The sequence below is a fragment of the Caenorhabditis remanei genome, chromosome I (assembly GCF_010183535.1).
Source record: "Caenorhabditis remanei strain PX506 chromosome I, whole genome shotgun sequence".
Taxonomy (NCBI): Eukaryota; Metazoa; Nematoda; class Chromadorea; order Rhabditida; family Rhabditidae; genus Caenorhabditis; species Caenorhabditis remanei.
Genome location: NC_071328.1, coordinates 10,953,551 through 10,970,978, shown reverse-complemented (window position 1 = coordinate 10,970,978; position 17,428 = coordinate 10,953,551). Strand labels below are relative to the sequence as shown.

Sequence of the window (17,428 nt, the reverse complement as noted above, 5' to 3'; positions counted from 1 at the left end):
CCGTACAAAACCTTGGCGACGGAGTTACTTGAGTGAACACAGTCATCACCGTTTTTTCGTTTAGCTGTTTCCCCACTCTGATCCTTATTTTGAGAGTCGAACCACAATCCCGAAGAATCTGAATTGGTTTCTAGAAACTTCTTAACTAGCAAAAATTCAGACTCAGACTTCTGCTGTCAGGAACTGTCTACGAATAGGTAAAACACTTCTAGACCAGATCTGACTTGATTATTTCAGAATTTTTTCCTCTCCATCTAAAAAAACAACTTCCTAATTCAATCCTTCCAACTTCCGATATCTCTCGAACCAAGAAACATGATGTTTTCATGTTTGTATAAATTGAGATAAATTGAAACATTTTCACACCCTTTTCCCATCTTCTTCTTTTTCTTCTTTCTTCTTCTTTCTCACTTTTCCACCCCCTCTTTTCTCTATCTCTCAAAAGTCAGAGTACGTCTTTAAAAAAAGAAAAGAAAAGAGGAAACGAGTGAAACAATGGAGAAAGTTTTAAAGTTTTAAAAAAGATGAGAAAGACGAAAAAAGGTTTTCGAGACCTCCTAGGATATAGAGAAATGTTTGGAGACGGAGAAGAAAAGACTGTAGGTTTGGAAAAATACGGAAACCTGGTGGTTTTATTGTAGAAACTTATTGAATCTAAACGTTTGAGCGAGAAAGATAAAGATCCAAGGGCACAACGGCTTTAGGAAAAAAAACACTGAAGATCTAGGGAATCGGTTGAACCCACATGCAACACCAGAAACTCCATAGGCCTTAAGCTCTAGAAATCCAAAAGATCCTGATTGTTTTCTATCGGCTCGTCCTGTGAATACTCAGATTCCCTTCATTTCTAGCTGTTCTGAATTGTGCTTCTGCTTCTGTGGTTACTCTGATCCCACCCAACTAAGTGACCTCATTTTGATCACTTCGTGCACCTGTTTTCTACCAGAAACTACCAATTTTCTTCATCCTTCTGCGTCTTCCCGTTCGTTTCATTCTCTCCTTTTCTTCGGCTTCTTGCTCATATTGCGTGGTAATAAATTGTGATTGATGGCAGCTAATTTCGTCCCGCGTCCGTCCGTCCGAAACGTCAAAAGAGGGACGCCGCCAATTCTCTCCCTCTGTTTCTCTTTTTCTCTTTGCTCCGTGCACTTTTATTCCGTTCTCTTTCCAAAAAGACGTTTTTTTTGGTTCAACATCATCATCACCATCATCATCGTATTTAGATCAAAAAGAAAATGAGAGAGATAGAGAGACGCAGAGAAACAAAGAAGGTCTTACAACAAAAGAAGAGAAAAGAAGAGAAAGAAAAAGAAGAACACGGGAACGAAATGATTTACTTATTTCTTTTTTTTCGTTCCATCTGCTCTTTCTTCTTTTTTTGCTGTCTCTGGGTATTAGTCAAGTGTTTACGACTTCTTTCAAACAGACACTCCTCTTCTATTTTATGGTGTTTACACGAAAAAGTGGGCGGAGCCTGCGGATGAAGAATCTCTTTGACGACTTCTTGGAGTCTTTTTGAAACTTTGAATACATAAGATTCTTTCGTACATCATAATATACTTCTCTAAAATTGTTTCTCGGTATCTTCGATTCGTTTGAGAACATTACTCGATGCTCCGATACAAAAAAATTACTCACAACGCTACTCAATCTGACATCAGATTCCCCTGATCTACCAGAACTTCATGGCATATTCTTATCTCTAATTTATAGCATTCCGCACCTTATAATTTCTATTTTGACCGTAGCTTTCTCTTTATTCTTCTCTATTCCCAATTCTAAACCATAAAATTATTGCAGAGAGCGGCGCCATCTGGATACCATCATCTGTCGCCTCGGTCGCCACGTCTCTCCCTGCTCACACCATCCGGTCCCTCTCCATCCACGTGCTTCATCCGAAGAACCGTATCGTATCGCTGAATTGTGTGGAATAACACAACACGGCATGCACCACGATGGATTGTGGCATGTGGTGTGTGTTCAGCGAGAGACGGCGACATGTCGAGAGACTCTGGCGACGACGTCTCCTTGTCACTTCAGATGAGCGGAGAGCCAGGAGGAGGTATTCGGATTCTGACTGAATTGAAATGAGATGAATGATTTCAGGTTTCTTCGGTTGATGCGTGGTTTCGATGCAGAAGATGTGGAGGTGATACGAAAAGCAGTGGAAAGTGATGGTGTCGATTCGAAAGCATGCGCTCCAGGACCTCCGATGGATGAAAGGGTGGAAGAAGATCCTCCGGATGAAGATTCTGGTGAGTTGTTTTCTTCTGAAAAGAAAATTCTGAATAAAAAAATATTGGATGGAAAAATGAAGATTTCTTGAATTTTGTAAGCTCCATTGAAGCTGAAAAATTTTGAAGAGGCTTTCAAAAGAGCGAACTTTATGTTACCGTTCCGCTCAAAGACGTTACGAATTGACATGTCGTTCAGAAGATTAATGAAAAAATAAACACTCTGGAACTATATTGTGACCAGTTTTTACCAAATGCGTTCTACCAAAACTGAGCAGTTTCAATAAAAAATATAGAAAATTCAGTTCTAGCAGAGCACATTTGCCAAATCGTCACTTAAATAGTATAGTCTAAACATTCCAGGTCTGATACCCCAAATCGACCGACCGATGAGTATGCCGTATTTATGTTGTAAACTTTGGAGATGGAAAGATTTACAAGTGGATGCAGCCCTCCATCGATTAGAAGCACTTCCATGGTGTCGATTTGGAAGGGTCACCATTAATAATGCCACGGGTGAGTATTTTTTCGAATCAAAAAACGAGTATCTTGGACATTCTACGAGCAAGATATCTTCCCCTGTCTTCTCTTTTTTATCATTTATCTCTTATCATCTGATACTGATAGTCTCAAAAATCAAAAGTAAACGAAACCTTGAAATGATTGCAGTATCATGTTGTAACCCGTATCACTATGCATTATGGATCCGTCCCGAAACAAATGGAGGTGATGATGATGGATCTGAAGACAAGAACTCTTCTGTCCATCAAAACAATCATAGATCTTCACTTATTGGAAACGGACACATCACTTATCGACATCGAGATCGTCAGTTTTTTTCTTTTATTTCTTTCAAAATTTTCTTTTATTTCTTTCAAAATTTTAAAACTAGAGATGTATGATTGAGTACAAACTCTAAATTTTCAGTCAGATATTTAAAAAAAAGATCTGGAAACAATTTCTATGAAAGTTCATATTTTCCAGACACCCACGATGCAGAAATCTCAAAACTACCGAAAATTCTGGCGGGTGAATTACCGGATCGACCTCCACCGTCAGTTCCAACGGCAACTCCCCCGATACCAGATGATTCTCCTCCATGTACTTCAAGGAGTTCACAGGATCCGGATGATTTGATACATTATCATCATCACGAGTCTAATCGATGTGAGTTTTTTTTTGGATATTATTTGAAAAAAGTTATATTGAAAAACTGTATTCCTGAAGCATTAAAACATTAAATCTTATGCGAAAGAGACAACAATGTTCAGTTGCTTTGAGAAACTTGTATTAAAAATTGTGTCGATTTGAAAAATGTGCTCTACTGAAACAGCGGAATTCGGTAGAACACGTTAAAGCACTGTTTCAAATTAAACGATTTTTTCAAGATATCAGAAAAACAAAACTAGTAGGAAATGCACCAAATTTTATATTTTTCAAAATTATATTTAAAAAATTCTTCAAAAACTTGCAGCATGGGCAAAAATGACGAGGTATGAACGAAAAGAACAAATCGGTGATACAGTATGGCTGCATGGTGCATTTGCAGCTGTTGGAGTTTTATCAAAATCAGGTTGGTTACTGTCTATCGACTAAATACTCTAACAAGAATATTAAAGTACATGACGCCCAATTGGAATGTAGTCCTTGGGATTTAAAGAACGAAGTTTCATTTGCATTAATACGACAAGCAGATCCGATTGGTTCAACCAATCCCGAGGATGTTTGGTTATATAATAGGTTCGTTTTTGTTTTCTTTTCGACGCGAACTCTATTATTTTCCAGTGGAACACGACCGTTATTTCTATCAATGACTCCAAATGTATCATCAACAAAAGATACTCTTCGAAGATTATCACCTGGATACTGTATACGAGTACATCGAGGAGAAGTATCTGCATCAGCACCCGCAAGTGAACGGACTAAAGTGCGAAGGCCCAGCAAGGTTGGAGATTTTAAATATCAACGTTGATAATTTCCCAAGTAAAATTGTCAAAAATTGGAAAACCAATTTAATAGAAAATCTCTGCGGGATGGTTCTGTGTTCTCTGCAGTTTCATTAAATACTTGAAATACTTTCAATTTTAAAAAATTGTCTTGATGTCAGGAACCATTAATTGTTTTTTAATGCGCATCTCAAACAAAGATAGGTTTTTTGTATTTGACAACTTTCTTTGTACAAGTAGATCCCAAAAAATTATAATCCTGTGAGATGATTCCAGACCTTTTCATTTTCCAAGTTTTTCTTCGACTTACTGTAACTTCTTAGGGAAAACTCGTTGAAAAAGTTAACAACGACACAAATAGAGATTTGTTATATCAGGCCAACAAAAACTGAACCTTTTACAATTCCTTGAAACCATGAAACACGAAAAATTGTTTGATGCGCGTCGCTGTAGCGGAAAAGGTATTGCAACCTCTCGGTACCAGAATTTTTATGAAATAGACTTTCATCTGCCTACGTCACTTATTATGTTGTCCACTTTATCTAAATTACGGCACATCGAGCTTTTGAATGGGTGCTGCCCCGAATCAGAACTCTCCGGATCAGTACTGGTACGAATCAAATCAGTCAAATCTAGGTTTAAATTTAACTATTAATAATCTTTTAATCGGTTCTGATCGGTACCAATTCTGACACGGTCCGTTCTGATTCGGGCGGTTTTATTTCGGGCAGTTCTGATTCGGGACAGCACTTCTGATTGATTGAATAGTTAGAGCTGTTGATAGCCCTTAATTCCGGATTAATTTAACAATATCTTTTACGATTTTTTCGGAAATAGCCTGGAAACCTGTTCCCCAATTAAAATGTTCCCAAAAACAATACAAAACTGTAAAAAGACCTACAAATTGATTTCAGGACCCCGCACTGGCTCAACAAAACCTGGTAATATCAGTTGGAAAAGGATGGGGACCCAATTATTCCCGTCTCTATCTAACCGATATCCCATGCCGTTACGAAGTGTCTTTCGCCTAGGAACTTCTTTATTTCTGTTTTTTTTTTCAATTTTCTCACCTCAATATATCCCGTGTCTTTCTCTAAATCTCTTCTTCTCACACACTCTCTCATCTGCTCTGCTTCTCTTTTTCTCTTTGTTTTCTAGCAAATCACCTGTGATTTCTTCTCCCAATTTTTACAAAAATCCCCCGACCCAAAAAAGAGGCTTTCGCATTATAATTTTATAGGTTTTTCTCTTAATTTCGCTTGTTACGGGTTTCGACTGTTTTCCATTTTTCAAAATGATAGTTTCATTTTCATTTCTCCTCAACTCAAAAAACTCCAAACCCCAGAACCAAAACATTCTCAAATCATCCACGAATTGATCTTTTTCCCCTTTTTTGAATTTTATTTTCAGTTCTTTACCTGTTTTTCAATGTTTAATCGCTTTCTATGAATATCGAATGAAGCATTGGAATGCTCTTTTTCAGAGAAAAGAGTTGACATTTAAATGTTTTTTGGTCTGGTATAATTGAAAAGCGGGAAGAAATCAATCGGTATGATGATCTAAAATTATAGGTCTCCATGTCTACAAGTTCTTTCTAGATTAGTTTACTGTAGGGTTACTGTAATCATCTTCCAGCAGTTGAGTCTGCCAGAAATTGATCAGAACAATGCGCGCCTGGAACAAATTCGTATGTGTGGACGTTATGTGAATTTTTATTATATTTTTCTTGAAAATCTTCTGAATAATCTAGATACATTTTTATACATTCCATTTGGACGTAACTCTACTTTTATTTCGCAACACTCCTCCTTTTCTTCTTCTTTTTTTCTTCCAAATTCTCCAGCTGTCTCCAATCAGTGTGTGACAGAAGAAAAGTTTCAAAAACTTTTTTGTCACCCCGAGCCATATGTCCGGGCGGCCCCCCAATGCTCATTAGTCAAGTTTTCTCTTCCGCAAGGGCACATATACAGAGAAAGTTTTGTAGGTTAGTAGGTGTCAGAGGGGAGAGAAAAAGAGCAAAACTTTCTGTTGTGAGATATTGAGCCCCGGGGAATTTATTTCTAGAAAAAAGACATCCTTGACTTCTTCTTTTTGGATAAAAACGACTAGACTAAACGTCATAATTTTTGAGGAAAAGGGGACAATTTACAAGAGAATTAACATAATTTTTATGGGAATAGTTGGTGGAAATATATGTGAATTGACAAGAATGAGAGTTTAACTTTTCAAAGAATGTTCAAAAGATTTGCACTGAAATTGAAATGATCTCTCAGGTAAGTGTTGAGAATCGATTGCTCCAAAACTCCAATTTGAACATTCATCGTCTGTAATTCTTCTTCCAATTTGCTGACTGCTTGTTTTATTTTCACAAGAGGTGCTCCATCACTTGATTTTGCTCCTTGTTCCTCAATTTGTTGTTTCAATTGTTCAATATCATCACTGATACGATCAAGCGTTTCAGTACGAGAACTCACACCAACAGACGCTGCTCTGAAATAACAATAAGATGAAGAGAGATTCAATTTCAGCGTACTCACTTATATTTCTCTCTCATTTCAGCTCTTGTATCAGTTGCTCTCTTGAATTTACTCATCATACTTGACAACTGAGTATTCAATGATTTTTCTCTGGTTGAAACTCGTTCTAATGTCTTTCCAATGTCTTTTGTTAACTGAAATTATAACGTCGACTGCGTTTAATTCAGAAATCAAAACTCACAGTCTCCAGAAAAGGGCTAATATTCCCCACTTTTTGCTCGACTGTTTTGTGCATTGAGTTCATTTGTTCCAGGTGAAGACGCCAGTCTTTTGCATCTTGTCTCAATGTTATCTTCAATTGAGGGGCCACTCTTTCGACTTCTTGTTTCCAAGCAATTGAATCGGTGTTACTTTGGAGAACACTTTGAAGAGGATTCTTCTGAAATTTTCACAGTTCGAAACACAACAAAGCGCACAGCAACTCACCGATTCAGTGACTAAACCCTGTGCTTTCAGATCAATTTCAATCACATTATCATCATCGTCATCATCCAAAAAGTTAGTCGGTTCCTCCGAAATATCTTCATTCTCATCGTCATCTTCTTGCTCATCGACAGCTGTGTCTTCATCTTCTTCTTTCGGAGGAATCATTCTGAAAGCATCTCAATTATTGTGTAATGACTCTAGAGAATCATACTTTTGCCACTGAAATCCAACATGAACAAGAGCTGCGTCCGCGAGGGCACTCAGAATGTAAATCACATTTTCGCCAGCTCCAGATTTGAGCTTTGCAGCGGTGAAGTCGATTGGAACACCCTGGAAATATTATTTAAATTGTTCACTCTTTTGAGTTATACTCTTCATATTCATTCAAACTCAGTTGATTACAAAGAAGGGGCGCAAATCTATCTCATAAACTGAAAGATTAAATTAAAAATTGCTTTGATTCCACAATTTTTCGTGTGTTGAATTCTCCCTGAACTTCTGAACTTCACCAAACAAAATGTTCAAGGGAAGTGTCTTTTGATTTCCATTTTTTGGTTCAATCCCCTTAACCGGTTCTGTGACGTTTCCCTTCGGCAGAATCAGAAGCTCTCCGCATCTCTTTTTTTAAATTCAAAATGAGAAACTTCGAATCTGAACTACAGTTATCAATCACATCAATCGGAACTGTTGGTTTTTTGAAAGCGTGACTCTCCAAAAAAAACGGTTCTTTCCTATAGAGATGAGGGATGAATGAAGAGAAGAGAATTTGAGGGAATATACACCTTTTCGGAAAAAAGATAATATCTAGATCTCCTTCGTCTTCTTCAAGGGGAATGAAACTCTTCAATACGTAGATTTCTCCTCTCCCTTTTCCTCTTCATTGTCGTTGGCAACGCACTATTTCCTTGGTTTTGAACTTGCTGATTTTTTAAAAGAAGAGTTCAAATTGATAGTGATAAAGTTATGATACTCGAGAGTTGCGGATTAATTTTTAAAGGTGAGTTGTCTTGGATTTTAAGGATTAGCTTTCAAGTTCATTACTTATTTTTCAAGATTAGCACCGTTCAAAACTAGATCTAGAAACATTCTAAAACTGTATTGTTTCGATTTGAAATTATTCCCATTGCGTCGAGCGTCGTGCTTGTGCATGGTGGGAGTCTCTTGTGATATTTTTAGAAAATTAGTCATGAATCACACCTAACATTGATTCAGTTTAGTTCTTGTCTCGGGCAACGGTCCTGGTGAAAGATCAAGATCGATTTCGATTTCGTGAGAATTTCACCAGTACTTAATCAAACAATTCCAGGAAAACGATTCGTTCGATTATTCATCTTCATAGTTGTATGTCTTGGTTTCCTGATAGCTGTCACTATTCTAGCAGGTAACCTTCCAATTCAATCACACCATCCATAAATTCCTATCAGGTCTCACAATATTCGATCGTCAGCACAATCATATTCTCCATGATTACGTGGCACGAAATGATGACATTGTTGTTTTATCAACTACTTATTACGAGAATTCGAAAAGTTTTCCCTCAAATACAGCTGTGATTTTATTCAATTCCGTTCAAGTCTTCCATTTGAAATACTCAACACTGAATGTGGTTGCCGAGACGATGCAAGGAAACGTGGAAGTTCAATTCAAGATTCACCCAGTTATCAATACGATTCCATTTTTCTGTAAATGGGTTCCTTATCTTGCTGTTGGACAAGTCCCAGAAGATCATGTATTGCTCAAGTTATCAACGAATAAAAAGGATGGAATGGAGGTGAGATCTGCAGTATTTTATTCTTTTTCCAAGTTACCAGTTGTCAGAACCTACAATCTTGTCACCGAACGGAGCAAGTGATACTCATTTAACCATCAAGCATAAGTGTAAATATCTACAGTAGGCCATAGTGAACTAGACCATGATGTGTGTTATAACATAGAATCTTCAATCGAAGAGAAGGCTCTTCTCGTTCTGAAAAACTCCATAAAAGCACAAATGTCTCTAATCTCGAGCCTTGTATTTCGAAGAGTTCATTACGTCTCTTCGATGAGTCACCCATTAAACAATTCTTCTTGACTTCCAGCTCTCCCTGCGTACTCCATTCCAAACTCCTCGGAAAGTTGTCGCTTGCTTTTCTCCTCTCTTCTTGAACGAACGCTGGCAACTTCTTCTAGCTACTGTTGAGGTTCGTATTTCAATATCATCGAATATACATCAAATATGTTTCTAGATTTACTCCCACTACGGAGCGTTTATGCATTTCTATGTCCGATCTATGATTTCTGACTTGTTCAAACTGATCAAAGAAAACAAAAATGTGAGTCATCTACCCGAGAAAGCAAGCACACACATGAAATGTTTCAGAGTCGGATCTCTCCATGGCCTGCTATCAGAATAGGAGAATCCCGTGCAGCGTCTCCGATGTTCGACCCTAATACAGAGTTAGAGTTCAGAAATCAGGCGTCTGCTATGACTGACTGTCTTCTACAGTACAAGGAATCGGCAGAGTTTGTAGTTTTTCCGGATCCAGATGATATTCTTGTTCCTACGTTAGGGAAGAATTATCATGAAGAGTTTACGCAGGTTGGTCAGCCGAAGATGCTTGTGTTTGCGCCTCATTAGGCTTTTTTGATACTGAAAAATTATTAGAAAGCACAGAGAATAATAGACCAGACAGGAGAAAACTATATGTTTTGTTGGAATCGAAGATAATCATATTCATAAACCGTTATAGACCGATAGAATTGAGTAAAGTGCTAATTCTCACGTTCCTTCTCATGTTCCAATCTCCGATTGAAATCTTCCGTCGATTTGTTATAGATGTTAGACCCCATTTAAGAGTTGAATTCAACGTCTTCCAGGCATTCAATATGTTTCCGACGGCTGGTGCTATCGTATACAATATGACACAAACTTCAATCGAGTCTTGTTAGTTTGAATACTTTCAAAGAGAGAACAAAAAACCATAATTTCAGCAACGACGCCAGCGCTATATTCTCCAATTTCTCTTCTCGCATCTATCAAATTTAAGGTAACTTTTTCAAGCTCTTCTACAGTAAATTGTATTATTCCAGGGTGAACAGAGATGGGGGAAACTGGTCGTCCGACCGGAAAGAGTGGACAGCACTTGGATTCATAGGTCATATTCCATCAGAGAGGGTTACGAACAGAAAGTTATGCCTGTTGATGTCAATGCATTCTATCATTTGAGAATTTGGAAGTTTCCTGATTTCCCAACTATTAATAGAACTAGTTAGTGGTTTTCCGATAGAGGTAAAATGATTTATTAGTTTCAGAAGTATCAAACCCTCCATATTTCGATCCATATCACTTGAATGCCACTAAAAGAACGATTTACAAAGTATCAGATGGTCTCAAAATTCAACGGAAATTCAAGAACCGAGTGTCCGAAGGGAACATGAAAGCGGTTATTATCAATTCAAATGAAACTAAAATCTGAAATTGTATATTCCAGATCTATTCCCGCCTTCCCAAGGTTTCTCTCTACTATCCACTCATTGAAGTGTGCTACAATCGAATATTCTACAGTATGAAAGATATTGGAACATGCCGAGGTTACTCTACAGTTGAATTGTCTAACCAAAATCAAACATTTTCAGGACCCGAGTACTGTAATATTCCCGCTTTTCCCGGATTACGGTGTACAAACGTGGCAAGTGAATTCGTGACATACAAGAGTTATAGGAATATTTATATTCATCAATTGATATCAACTGATTTTGAGGAGGGAGAGAATGGATGTACTCTCTAGTCGCTTTCAAAAAAACAAACAACTTGTCTCGTTTTATTTACGGGTTTCATTTTCTAGAATTCAATAAAGATTTTAACTCTGAAAACGACTGCACAAGTGGGCTTGACCTTGAAGTTGATACCTACAGAGCCACGCTGCGCCCAAATTTTTTATCGTGCGACCAGAGAGAGAGTTAAAAATTTCAACAGCAAAAAGACTCCATGAATCCTACAAATCATGGCACCATGCACATAAAATCATCTGTTGTCTCATCTCTTCGAAATGCAGGTTTTGAATTTCAAAACACACGGAGATCATACACCATTCCAACGCTTGTATGTATTTTCACTGACAGAATTCAATCTAGAATAAGTGTTTTATCTCTGTGAAAAAATCTACGATACACACATCTCAAACTACATTTATCTTCCATCTCCTTCATCTTTTTTTTCATTTTTTTTTCAGCTGACCACCTTGTGATATGTTTTGAGGTCATCTAGTTTCAGAATTGACGTATTTCACCTTTCTTCAAACAGTCTGTCTGTCAAAAATGAGAAAAATGTTTCTGATCTCTAGTCTTTTTGGTTGTCTCGCTTAGAAATGTTGTGAAATAGATCAGGCAAAAACGTATAAAAAGAAGGTGAAATCAGCAACAAGAAAACCTCCAAGCTAGGTATAATAATGAGAATTCTTCTGATTCTTTTTCTTATTTTCTCATTCTCATATGCTGCTTCTGTTCATCGTCACCACTCTGATGGACATGCTATATCGGTAGACGTTGAACGATTCAAGAGGGAAAATTTAGTTGGAGCAACGGATGATGACGAAGATGAAGATGAAGATGAAGATGAAGACGATGAATGATAGTCTCTTTTTCTATTTTTACGTTTTGAATATAAATCGTTTTTCTCCGAAAGCTCCTATTTCACAGCGAATGACCTCTTATTTGCCTCTATCAACAGTAAAAATATTTCAATCAAAACTTTTGAAAAACTTGTTCCTATCCATAAATAAGACTCAACCTCACCTTGCTTTTTGCGCCAGCCATAATATTTGCAATTGTTGAGTTCGGATCATCAAACTGAAATGTCTTCCTTATATAAAAATAAATCAAAAAAAGAAAACTAACTTCCTGTGGCATATTATACGAATCATCTCCTGATTTCCTTATCAACCAAGCAGCCAAAGAAGTGAACAAAAAGAATTGTTCACCCACGTTTCTGGATTTCACGAAATAGTGTCTGGAACGAGATTCGTTTCAGAAACTATAAGAAAATATTTTAAAATTACTTCAAAATTGGTTTGTAAGCGACACCGAGCTTCAAAAATCCTTCCTCGTAGTTCAGAAGTTTCAACTTGTCGACTAATTCCTCGTTCTAATGAAGATTACTATTGAATAGACACTGACAAAAAACTCACTCTCGTATAAATTTCATATTCTTTTCCCGGCCCATCTTCAGTTGTTTCTGCAGTGATTGAGTCCGACTGATGATTACTCGATTCTTCTTGTTCATGAATTTCTTCCATTTTGGTGATGAAAATAAGGGAAGCGAGAAGTGAAATGAATGAAACGAAGAAGGAAAACCGACGACGTCAGTTGCTCTCAAATGGTTGTCAAGGAAACAAGAGAACGCAGAGGCAGTGGAGAAGGCTGCTCGCTTCTCTTTATTTGAGAGAGCAGTGCAAGATGAAAATAACTGACTGCAGATATTCTATTGAACAAATTGTACGCTGAAAACTCAAGAACCTGAACCACACCAAATATCAGTATTCTAGTTTATCATAAGTATCTCAATGAGAATTATTAACGAGATTGCTTCTAAATCTTATAATAAAATGCTCGACCCTGGTTGAAGTATCAGAATAACTTCGAAAAAACTGAAAAGAACGTTCCTTTCCATTCCAATTTCCAGACATTACTTTATATAACTGCTCAGAAGAGCAGGCCACTACGGCTCCAAAATTCATCGGCTCCGTGCGGTCATCAAGTCCAAAAGGACTGTTTCACGCTCGCGGCTTGCCCGTCTCCCTTTCATCGCAGTTGGCATCTCTACCAAATTGATGGGAATTACGAGATACATACTGCAGAAATGATTCTGTATAGTATGGTCTCAAAAATAGCAACTCGGCAGCCGCTCTTCAGTAAACCCAGCAGCCGACATCTCACGGGTTCCGCCGACCAGCATACTTTGTGTGCGCGTAGCCCCACCCTTCCTTTTTTCTCTCTCGTCTCTCCAATGCTATTTAAGAAGTATAAGAGGAGAGTAGGAATAGGATACTCAATGAAGTCAAGAAAGAATTTTATGTGGGAAATAAGGATTTCGACAATTGAAAGAATAAATCGAAATTTTCTTTCGATGATGAAATAAATAATGATAAATTTATCCTACTATCCACAATGAACTTCGACTTCAGCAGGATGTTTGAATTGAAGATCAATGACTCCAAAGTTGTAAAGCTTATTTTCATTTGGAGTTTTTGAATCGACTGTTACATTAGGTGGCATCAGAGGCTGAAGAATTTTTCTTTGGCATCGATGAGGAACTTCTTTCATCTCCCAGCAGTTATGATAGATCATGACATATGGGGTTATCATGTAAGCGTCTGTTGTTATCCATGCTTTGATACTGAACTCGCCATTGTCCTTGGTGAAACGGTCCATATCATCCTCATATCTGACTGCAAAATAATTAAACTAGAAAACTAATGAAATGAGAATAGCTGCTCACGACGCTCCCCTTCCGAAAAAATTTCCAGATTACGATTCTTGTAAGGTTCTTCATGACACAGAAGTGTTCCCTTGATATATACAGAAAAGTCGGTCAGTGGGGCTGCTTGGGCTGCAGTCATAGCGAGAAGAATGAGAATGATCTGAAAAGTTAGCTAACAGTTGAGAGGAAGCAGAAATTACCAGACCTTCATTGCTGATTTCAGGAAGTTCGTGACAATCTTTGTAGATCAGTTGGTACTAATAAAAACCTTGAACTAGGAAAATTTGCACTGTGATGTTGACGTGGATTTGAAGAGATTTAGGATGTCACGAATGTCATTAAATTAAATAAATATTCACGCGATGCACAAAACGAGAAGCTGCGAGACTTTACTACCAATATATTTCATGTGCCATTCTTATGCTCATTCTTTCAGTTTTTAAAATCGTTTCCTTCTTTCACTTGTCACAACATTCTTCTTCTTCTTGTTCTTCTTCTTCAGTTTTCACAATCTTTCAGAAGCAATCTGATTGGAAACTGTGTCTCAATATTTGTATTGAGGTACGGTAAGCAAGTCTGCAAACACGTTCACGAGAAAATGCGGCGCACCGATAGCCGCTCCATTATTTTTCAATCTTTTTCAGCTTTTATTAAAGTTTTTTATCGATAAACATATGTTTTTTCTTCATTATTTTCTGTTAAACATGTAGATGTGGTTCTAATGTTTCATGTTCCTCAAATGTATAACACATTTATATCTTAATCAATTAATTCTTCATTATTTATTGTTTCATGGAAACAACCACGTCAATGTTTCAGATATGTCTATCTATCTTCCTGGAGACGTAATCAATGAGCCATCATCTAGTGATTCTTCAATCATCGGCTATGGCATCAACCTGCGTGGGGATAAAAGATTGGTAACCCAGCCAGGGGCACTGCGAAGTGAAGAAGGAAAAGTTTGGCTCAGCGTTCACAGCAAGAGGTACTAAATATATTAAGCTAACTCCGTTTTAGTAACTCTCATCATTCAGATATATTCCACAAGAAGGAGACCGAGTAATCGGGATTGTCACATCAAAAACCGGTGATTTCTTCCGGTTAGATATTGGAACCGCCGAATATGCTATGATTAACTTCACTAACTTTGAAGGAGCTACAAAACGCAACAGACCTAATCTGAAAACTGGGGACATTATCTATGCAACAGTATTCGATAGTACTCCGAGAACTGAAGCTGAGCTGACATGTGTCGACGACGAGAAACGGGCTCGTGGAATGGGACAACTCAATGGAGGATACATGTTCAAGGTGAGTATCTTAAAGCTTGATATGGATTGTTATTTGTATTTCGTTCAGGTATCTTTGAATCACTGCCGTCGTCTCATAAGTCCATCCTGCAAAATTCTCCTTACTCTTGGAAATTTTTTCAAATTTGAAATCACTGTTGGAATGAATGGGAGAATCTGGATCAATGCCTCAACGACAGACGACATCATCAAAATTCACGATATTCTCGTCAAGTCTGAATTAGTAACTGATGAAGATGAGCTAATTGCTATGGTTCAGAATAATTACACAAGATCTGTCTGAGGCTGAAATTAATTAGTTTTGTTTTCTATTTTTATTATTTTCTGTTGATCTTTCTTTGTTAAGTTTTGAATTAAAAAAAACACTATTATTTTTTATTGGACTTTCCACACGAATATGCGTTGTGACGCAGATGTTTATTTTTATCATCCTCCGTTTATATTCATGTTCGTTAGTTCACCAGGAAACTGATTTTCAGAGATGGGTGAAAGCTTAGTGGAGCAGCGTCAAGCTGATGATAAAGCATCGTGGGATGCTTACTGGAAAGTTCGGGATGTTGATTCACGTGGATCCATCTACCCACGGTTCCGATACTATGCGCATAAAGCGTTTGACGCTCCAGCCACTTGGTTTAGAGGTAAAAAAGCGTTGAATTCTGAAAATAGTTTGGCTTTATCTAGGAATATTTATAAGCATTTAGAACTTTGTGCTTTCAGAGAAGGTCGTTCAACCATTGAACAACAGGAACCGTCTTCCTTACTACCATCGACAACTCAACCGCGTACCAGAAATCGACGAATGCGGAGTTAATGACAAAGCATGTTTCTATGAAGCCAACGAACAATATCGTCTCGATAAAATGGTCGATGGATTCATTTTACAAACGCTTCGCCAACGTGTTGATCGGTGTATGCTCTACAACAATCCGGATCATTCTCCATGCGCCAAGGTGATTGAAGATATGGAAGAGAACGAATTGAACTTCTTCATCAAATACGGAGAAATGGGAGGAGAAGCTGATGTTCGTGATGCATACATGAAACAGAAACATCGTATGATTTGGGAGCGTCGTCATCCAGAAATTATGGAAGAACGTTCCGCGAAACTTGCCGATCACAAAGAAAGACTTGCGAACGGAGAGTTCGACTACTCTTTCTGGAAGAAGGGAATGTTCTACCAGGACAAAAAGAACTATGAACCACCATATGAGTTCTACATGTCCAAGTCACCACTCGAGGGAGACAAGCCGTTGTCTAAGGATTGGCAATACTATAAGAATGTATGTGTATAAAAGCTACTTATATAATCACTCTGAAATTCCTCGTTTTTCAGGTTTCCCTAGATCCAGAGTTCGACAAGGAACAAGGAAAGAAATCAGACTTCCGTCTTTTCTAAATTTTCGTGACCCTTTCATATAATTTTTTTAGAACGATTTGTGTTGAGACTTCTTCAAATTTCGTAACAATATTTTTTTCTGTTGCGTTTTATTCGATCCAGAGTGAATAAATGTAGTTTATGAGTTTTTATAGTTTCATTATAACTGTCGGAGGGATAGTATACCTGCAACTTTTCTTTTAAAACTTCAAATCATTGAGTATTCTTCCAAAATCGAAAAGATTAAGATGAATATCACATTTGCAAGAAGCTTATACACACAAGGACAATACAATGGAAAAATTAGGTCATTTCCCATTGATCTTCCAATTAACTTTGAAGAAATTTCAGAGAATATTTTTACTATATTAGCCATAATGGGTTCCTGTTCCTGGATGATTCCAGAATGAAGAACTTCACTGCTGCTTATAAAGGTACAATTCAATTAAAAATTGACTGTATACCGAATTGAAGATTTAAGATGTCCCATTTCTCAACTTCTTTTATGCGAGAATCAAGGAGAATAAAACAGGAAGATATGAGGTAGCAGTTTTCAATAAAATAAATCAACGAGTAAACATTTTCTCAGGATACATTCCCATGGGTCAGTCTTTGTGGAATCGAACGAAACTTTTTGAGATGTGATGACACTCCGTTGGTGTATACCGAGTTGGATCCAACAGAACAGTCGTTGAAAGTCGGTCAATCAAGTATTCAATATCCATTCGAAGTACATCAAGTTTCAGAATAAATTTGATTGAATTTTTCCAGCCTTCAACACTATCAATGACTTCGACAGGACGTGTATATCATAAAAGCTCAATTGGTGGGAAAGCACTGGTAGCTGACAAGTTGACGGATAAACTGTATCATCGTTTTCGGTTCGATAAAGATGGAAATCCGATTGGATTTGAATTCGAAAATCAAATAGTTAGATTGAATGACGTTAAATAATCTTTGTAATCCAATATAATAGTTATTCTAAAGATTAAGTTTCTTTTTTTGTATCCGTATTCCAAGGAAGAGAAGACTGCGTTTCTCATCTCAAGTTTTCTTTCTCAGATTTCTACTTTCAAACGCAAAAAATTTTATTACAATACAATCTGCTTATGCGTTTTTATATTTTAAAAACTGAAAAAAAAA

At 37.3% G+C, this 17,428-nt stretch overlaps 8 protein-coding genes across 8 annotated transcripts; 5 read left to right on the top strand and 3 right to left on the bottom strand.

Moving 5' to 3' along the window:
• Window positions 1-1,955: 1,955 nt before the first annotated feature.
• GCK72_002389 (uncharacterized protein) lies at window positions 1,956-5,211 on the top strand (the record flags this gene model as incomplete). The annotated part of the gene is made up of 9 exons (XM_003112153.2): window positions 1,956-2,062; window positions 2,107-2,255; window positions 2,598-2,750; window positions 2,904-3,062; window positions 3,219-3,401; window positions 3,709-3,807; window positions 3,854-3,974; window positions 4,020-4,179; window positions 5,095-5,211. 9 exons carry the CDS (start codon window positions 1,956-1,958, stop codon window positions 5,209-5,211), a joined length of 1,248 nt encoding a protein of 415 aa, XP_003112201.2.
• Window positions 5,212-6,405: 1,194 nt separating this feature from the next.
• Window positions 6,406-8,292, bottom strand: GCK72_002388 (uncharacterized protein; the record flags this gene model as incomplete). The annotated part of the gene is made up of 6 exons (XM_053723403.1): window positions 6,406-6,670; window positions 6,718-6,851; window positions 6,899-7,096; window positions 7,144-7,309; window positions 7,355-7,473; window positions 8,215-8,292. 6 exons carry the CDS (start codon window positions 8,290-8,292, stop codon window positions 6,406-6,408), a joined length of 960 nt encoding a protein of 319 aa, XP_053592048.1.
• On the top strand, window positions 8,107-10,910 carry GCK72_002387 (uncharacterized protein; the record flags this gene model as incomplete). The annotated part of the gene is made up of 12 exons (XM_053723402.1): window positions 8,107-8,140; window positions 8,450-8,524; window positions 8,568-8,914; window positions 9,222-9,323; window positions 9,369-9,455; window positions 9,503-9,721; window positions 10,000-10,066; window positions 10,114-10,169; window positions 10,213-10,390; window positions 10,435-10,565; window positions 10,614-10,713; window positions 10,759-10,910. 12 exons carry the CDS (start codon window positions 8,107-8,109, stop codon window positions 10,908-10,910), a joined length of 1,548 nt encoding a protein of 515 aa, XP_053592047.1.
• Window positions 10,911-11,889: 979 nt separating this feature from the next.
• On the bottom strand, window positions 11,890-12,416 carry GCK72_002386 (uncharacterized protein; the record flags this gene model as incomplete). The annotated part of the gene is made up of 4 exons (XM_003112182.2): window positions 11,890-11,970; window positions 12,019-12,130; window positions 12,180-12,265; window positions 12,309-12,416. 4 exons carry the CDS (start codon window positions 12,414-12,416, stop codon window positions 11,890-11,892), a joined length of 387 nt encoding a protein of 128 aa, XP_003112230.2.
• An 862-nt stretch (window positions 12,417-13,278) lies between these two features.
• Window positions 13,279-13,811, bottom strand: GCK72_002385 (uncharacterized protein; the record flags this gene model as incomplete). The annotated part of the gene is made up of 3 exons (XM_003111913.2): window positions 13,279-13,568; window positions 13,619-13,760; window positions 13,806-13,811. The coding sequence occupies 3 exons, from the start codon at window positions 13,809-13,811 to the stop codon at window positions 13,279-13,281; spliced, it is 438 nt and encodes a 145-aa protein (XP_003111961.1).
• A 610-nt stretch (window positions 13,812-14,421) lies between these two features.
• GCK72_002384 (uncharacterized protein) lies at window positions 14,422-15,193 on the top strand (the record flags this gene model as incomplete). The annotated part of the gene is made up of 3 exons (XM_053723401.1): window positions 14,422-14,585; window positions 14,635-14,911; window positions 14,960-15,193. 3 exons carry the CDS (start codon window positions 14,422-14,424, stop codon window positions 15,191-15,193), a joined length of 675 nt encoding a protein of 224 aa, XP_053592046.1.
• A 198-nt stretch (window positions 15,194-15,391) lies between these two features.
• On the top strand, window positions 15,392-16,306 carry GCK72_002383 (uncharacterized protein; the record flags this gene model as incomplete). Its single annotated transcript, XM_003112184.2, has 3 exons — window positions 15,392-15,548; window positions 15,628-16,190; window positions 16,244-16,306. 3 exons carry the CDS (start codon window positions 15,392-15,394, stop codon window positions 16,304-16,306), a joined length of 783 nt encoding a protein of 260 aa, XP_003112232.2.
• Window positions 16,307-16,691: 385 nt separating this feature from the next.
• On the top strand, window positions 16,692-17,239 carry GCK72_002382 (uncharacterized protein; the record flags this gene model as incomplete). The annotated part of the gene is made up of 4 exons (XM_053723400.1): window positions 16,692-16,719; window positions 16,767-16,828; window positions 16,875-16,982; window positions 17,057-17,239. The coding sequence occupies 4 exons, from the start codon at window positions 16,692-16,694 to the stop codon at window positions 17,237-17,239; spliced, it is 381 nt and encodes a 126-aa protein (XP_053592045.1).
• Between the last annotated feature and the right edge of the window lie 189 nt (window positions 17,240-17,428).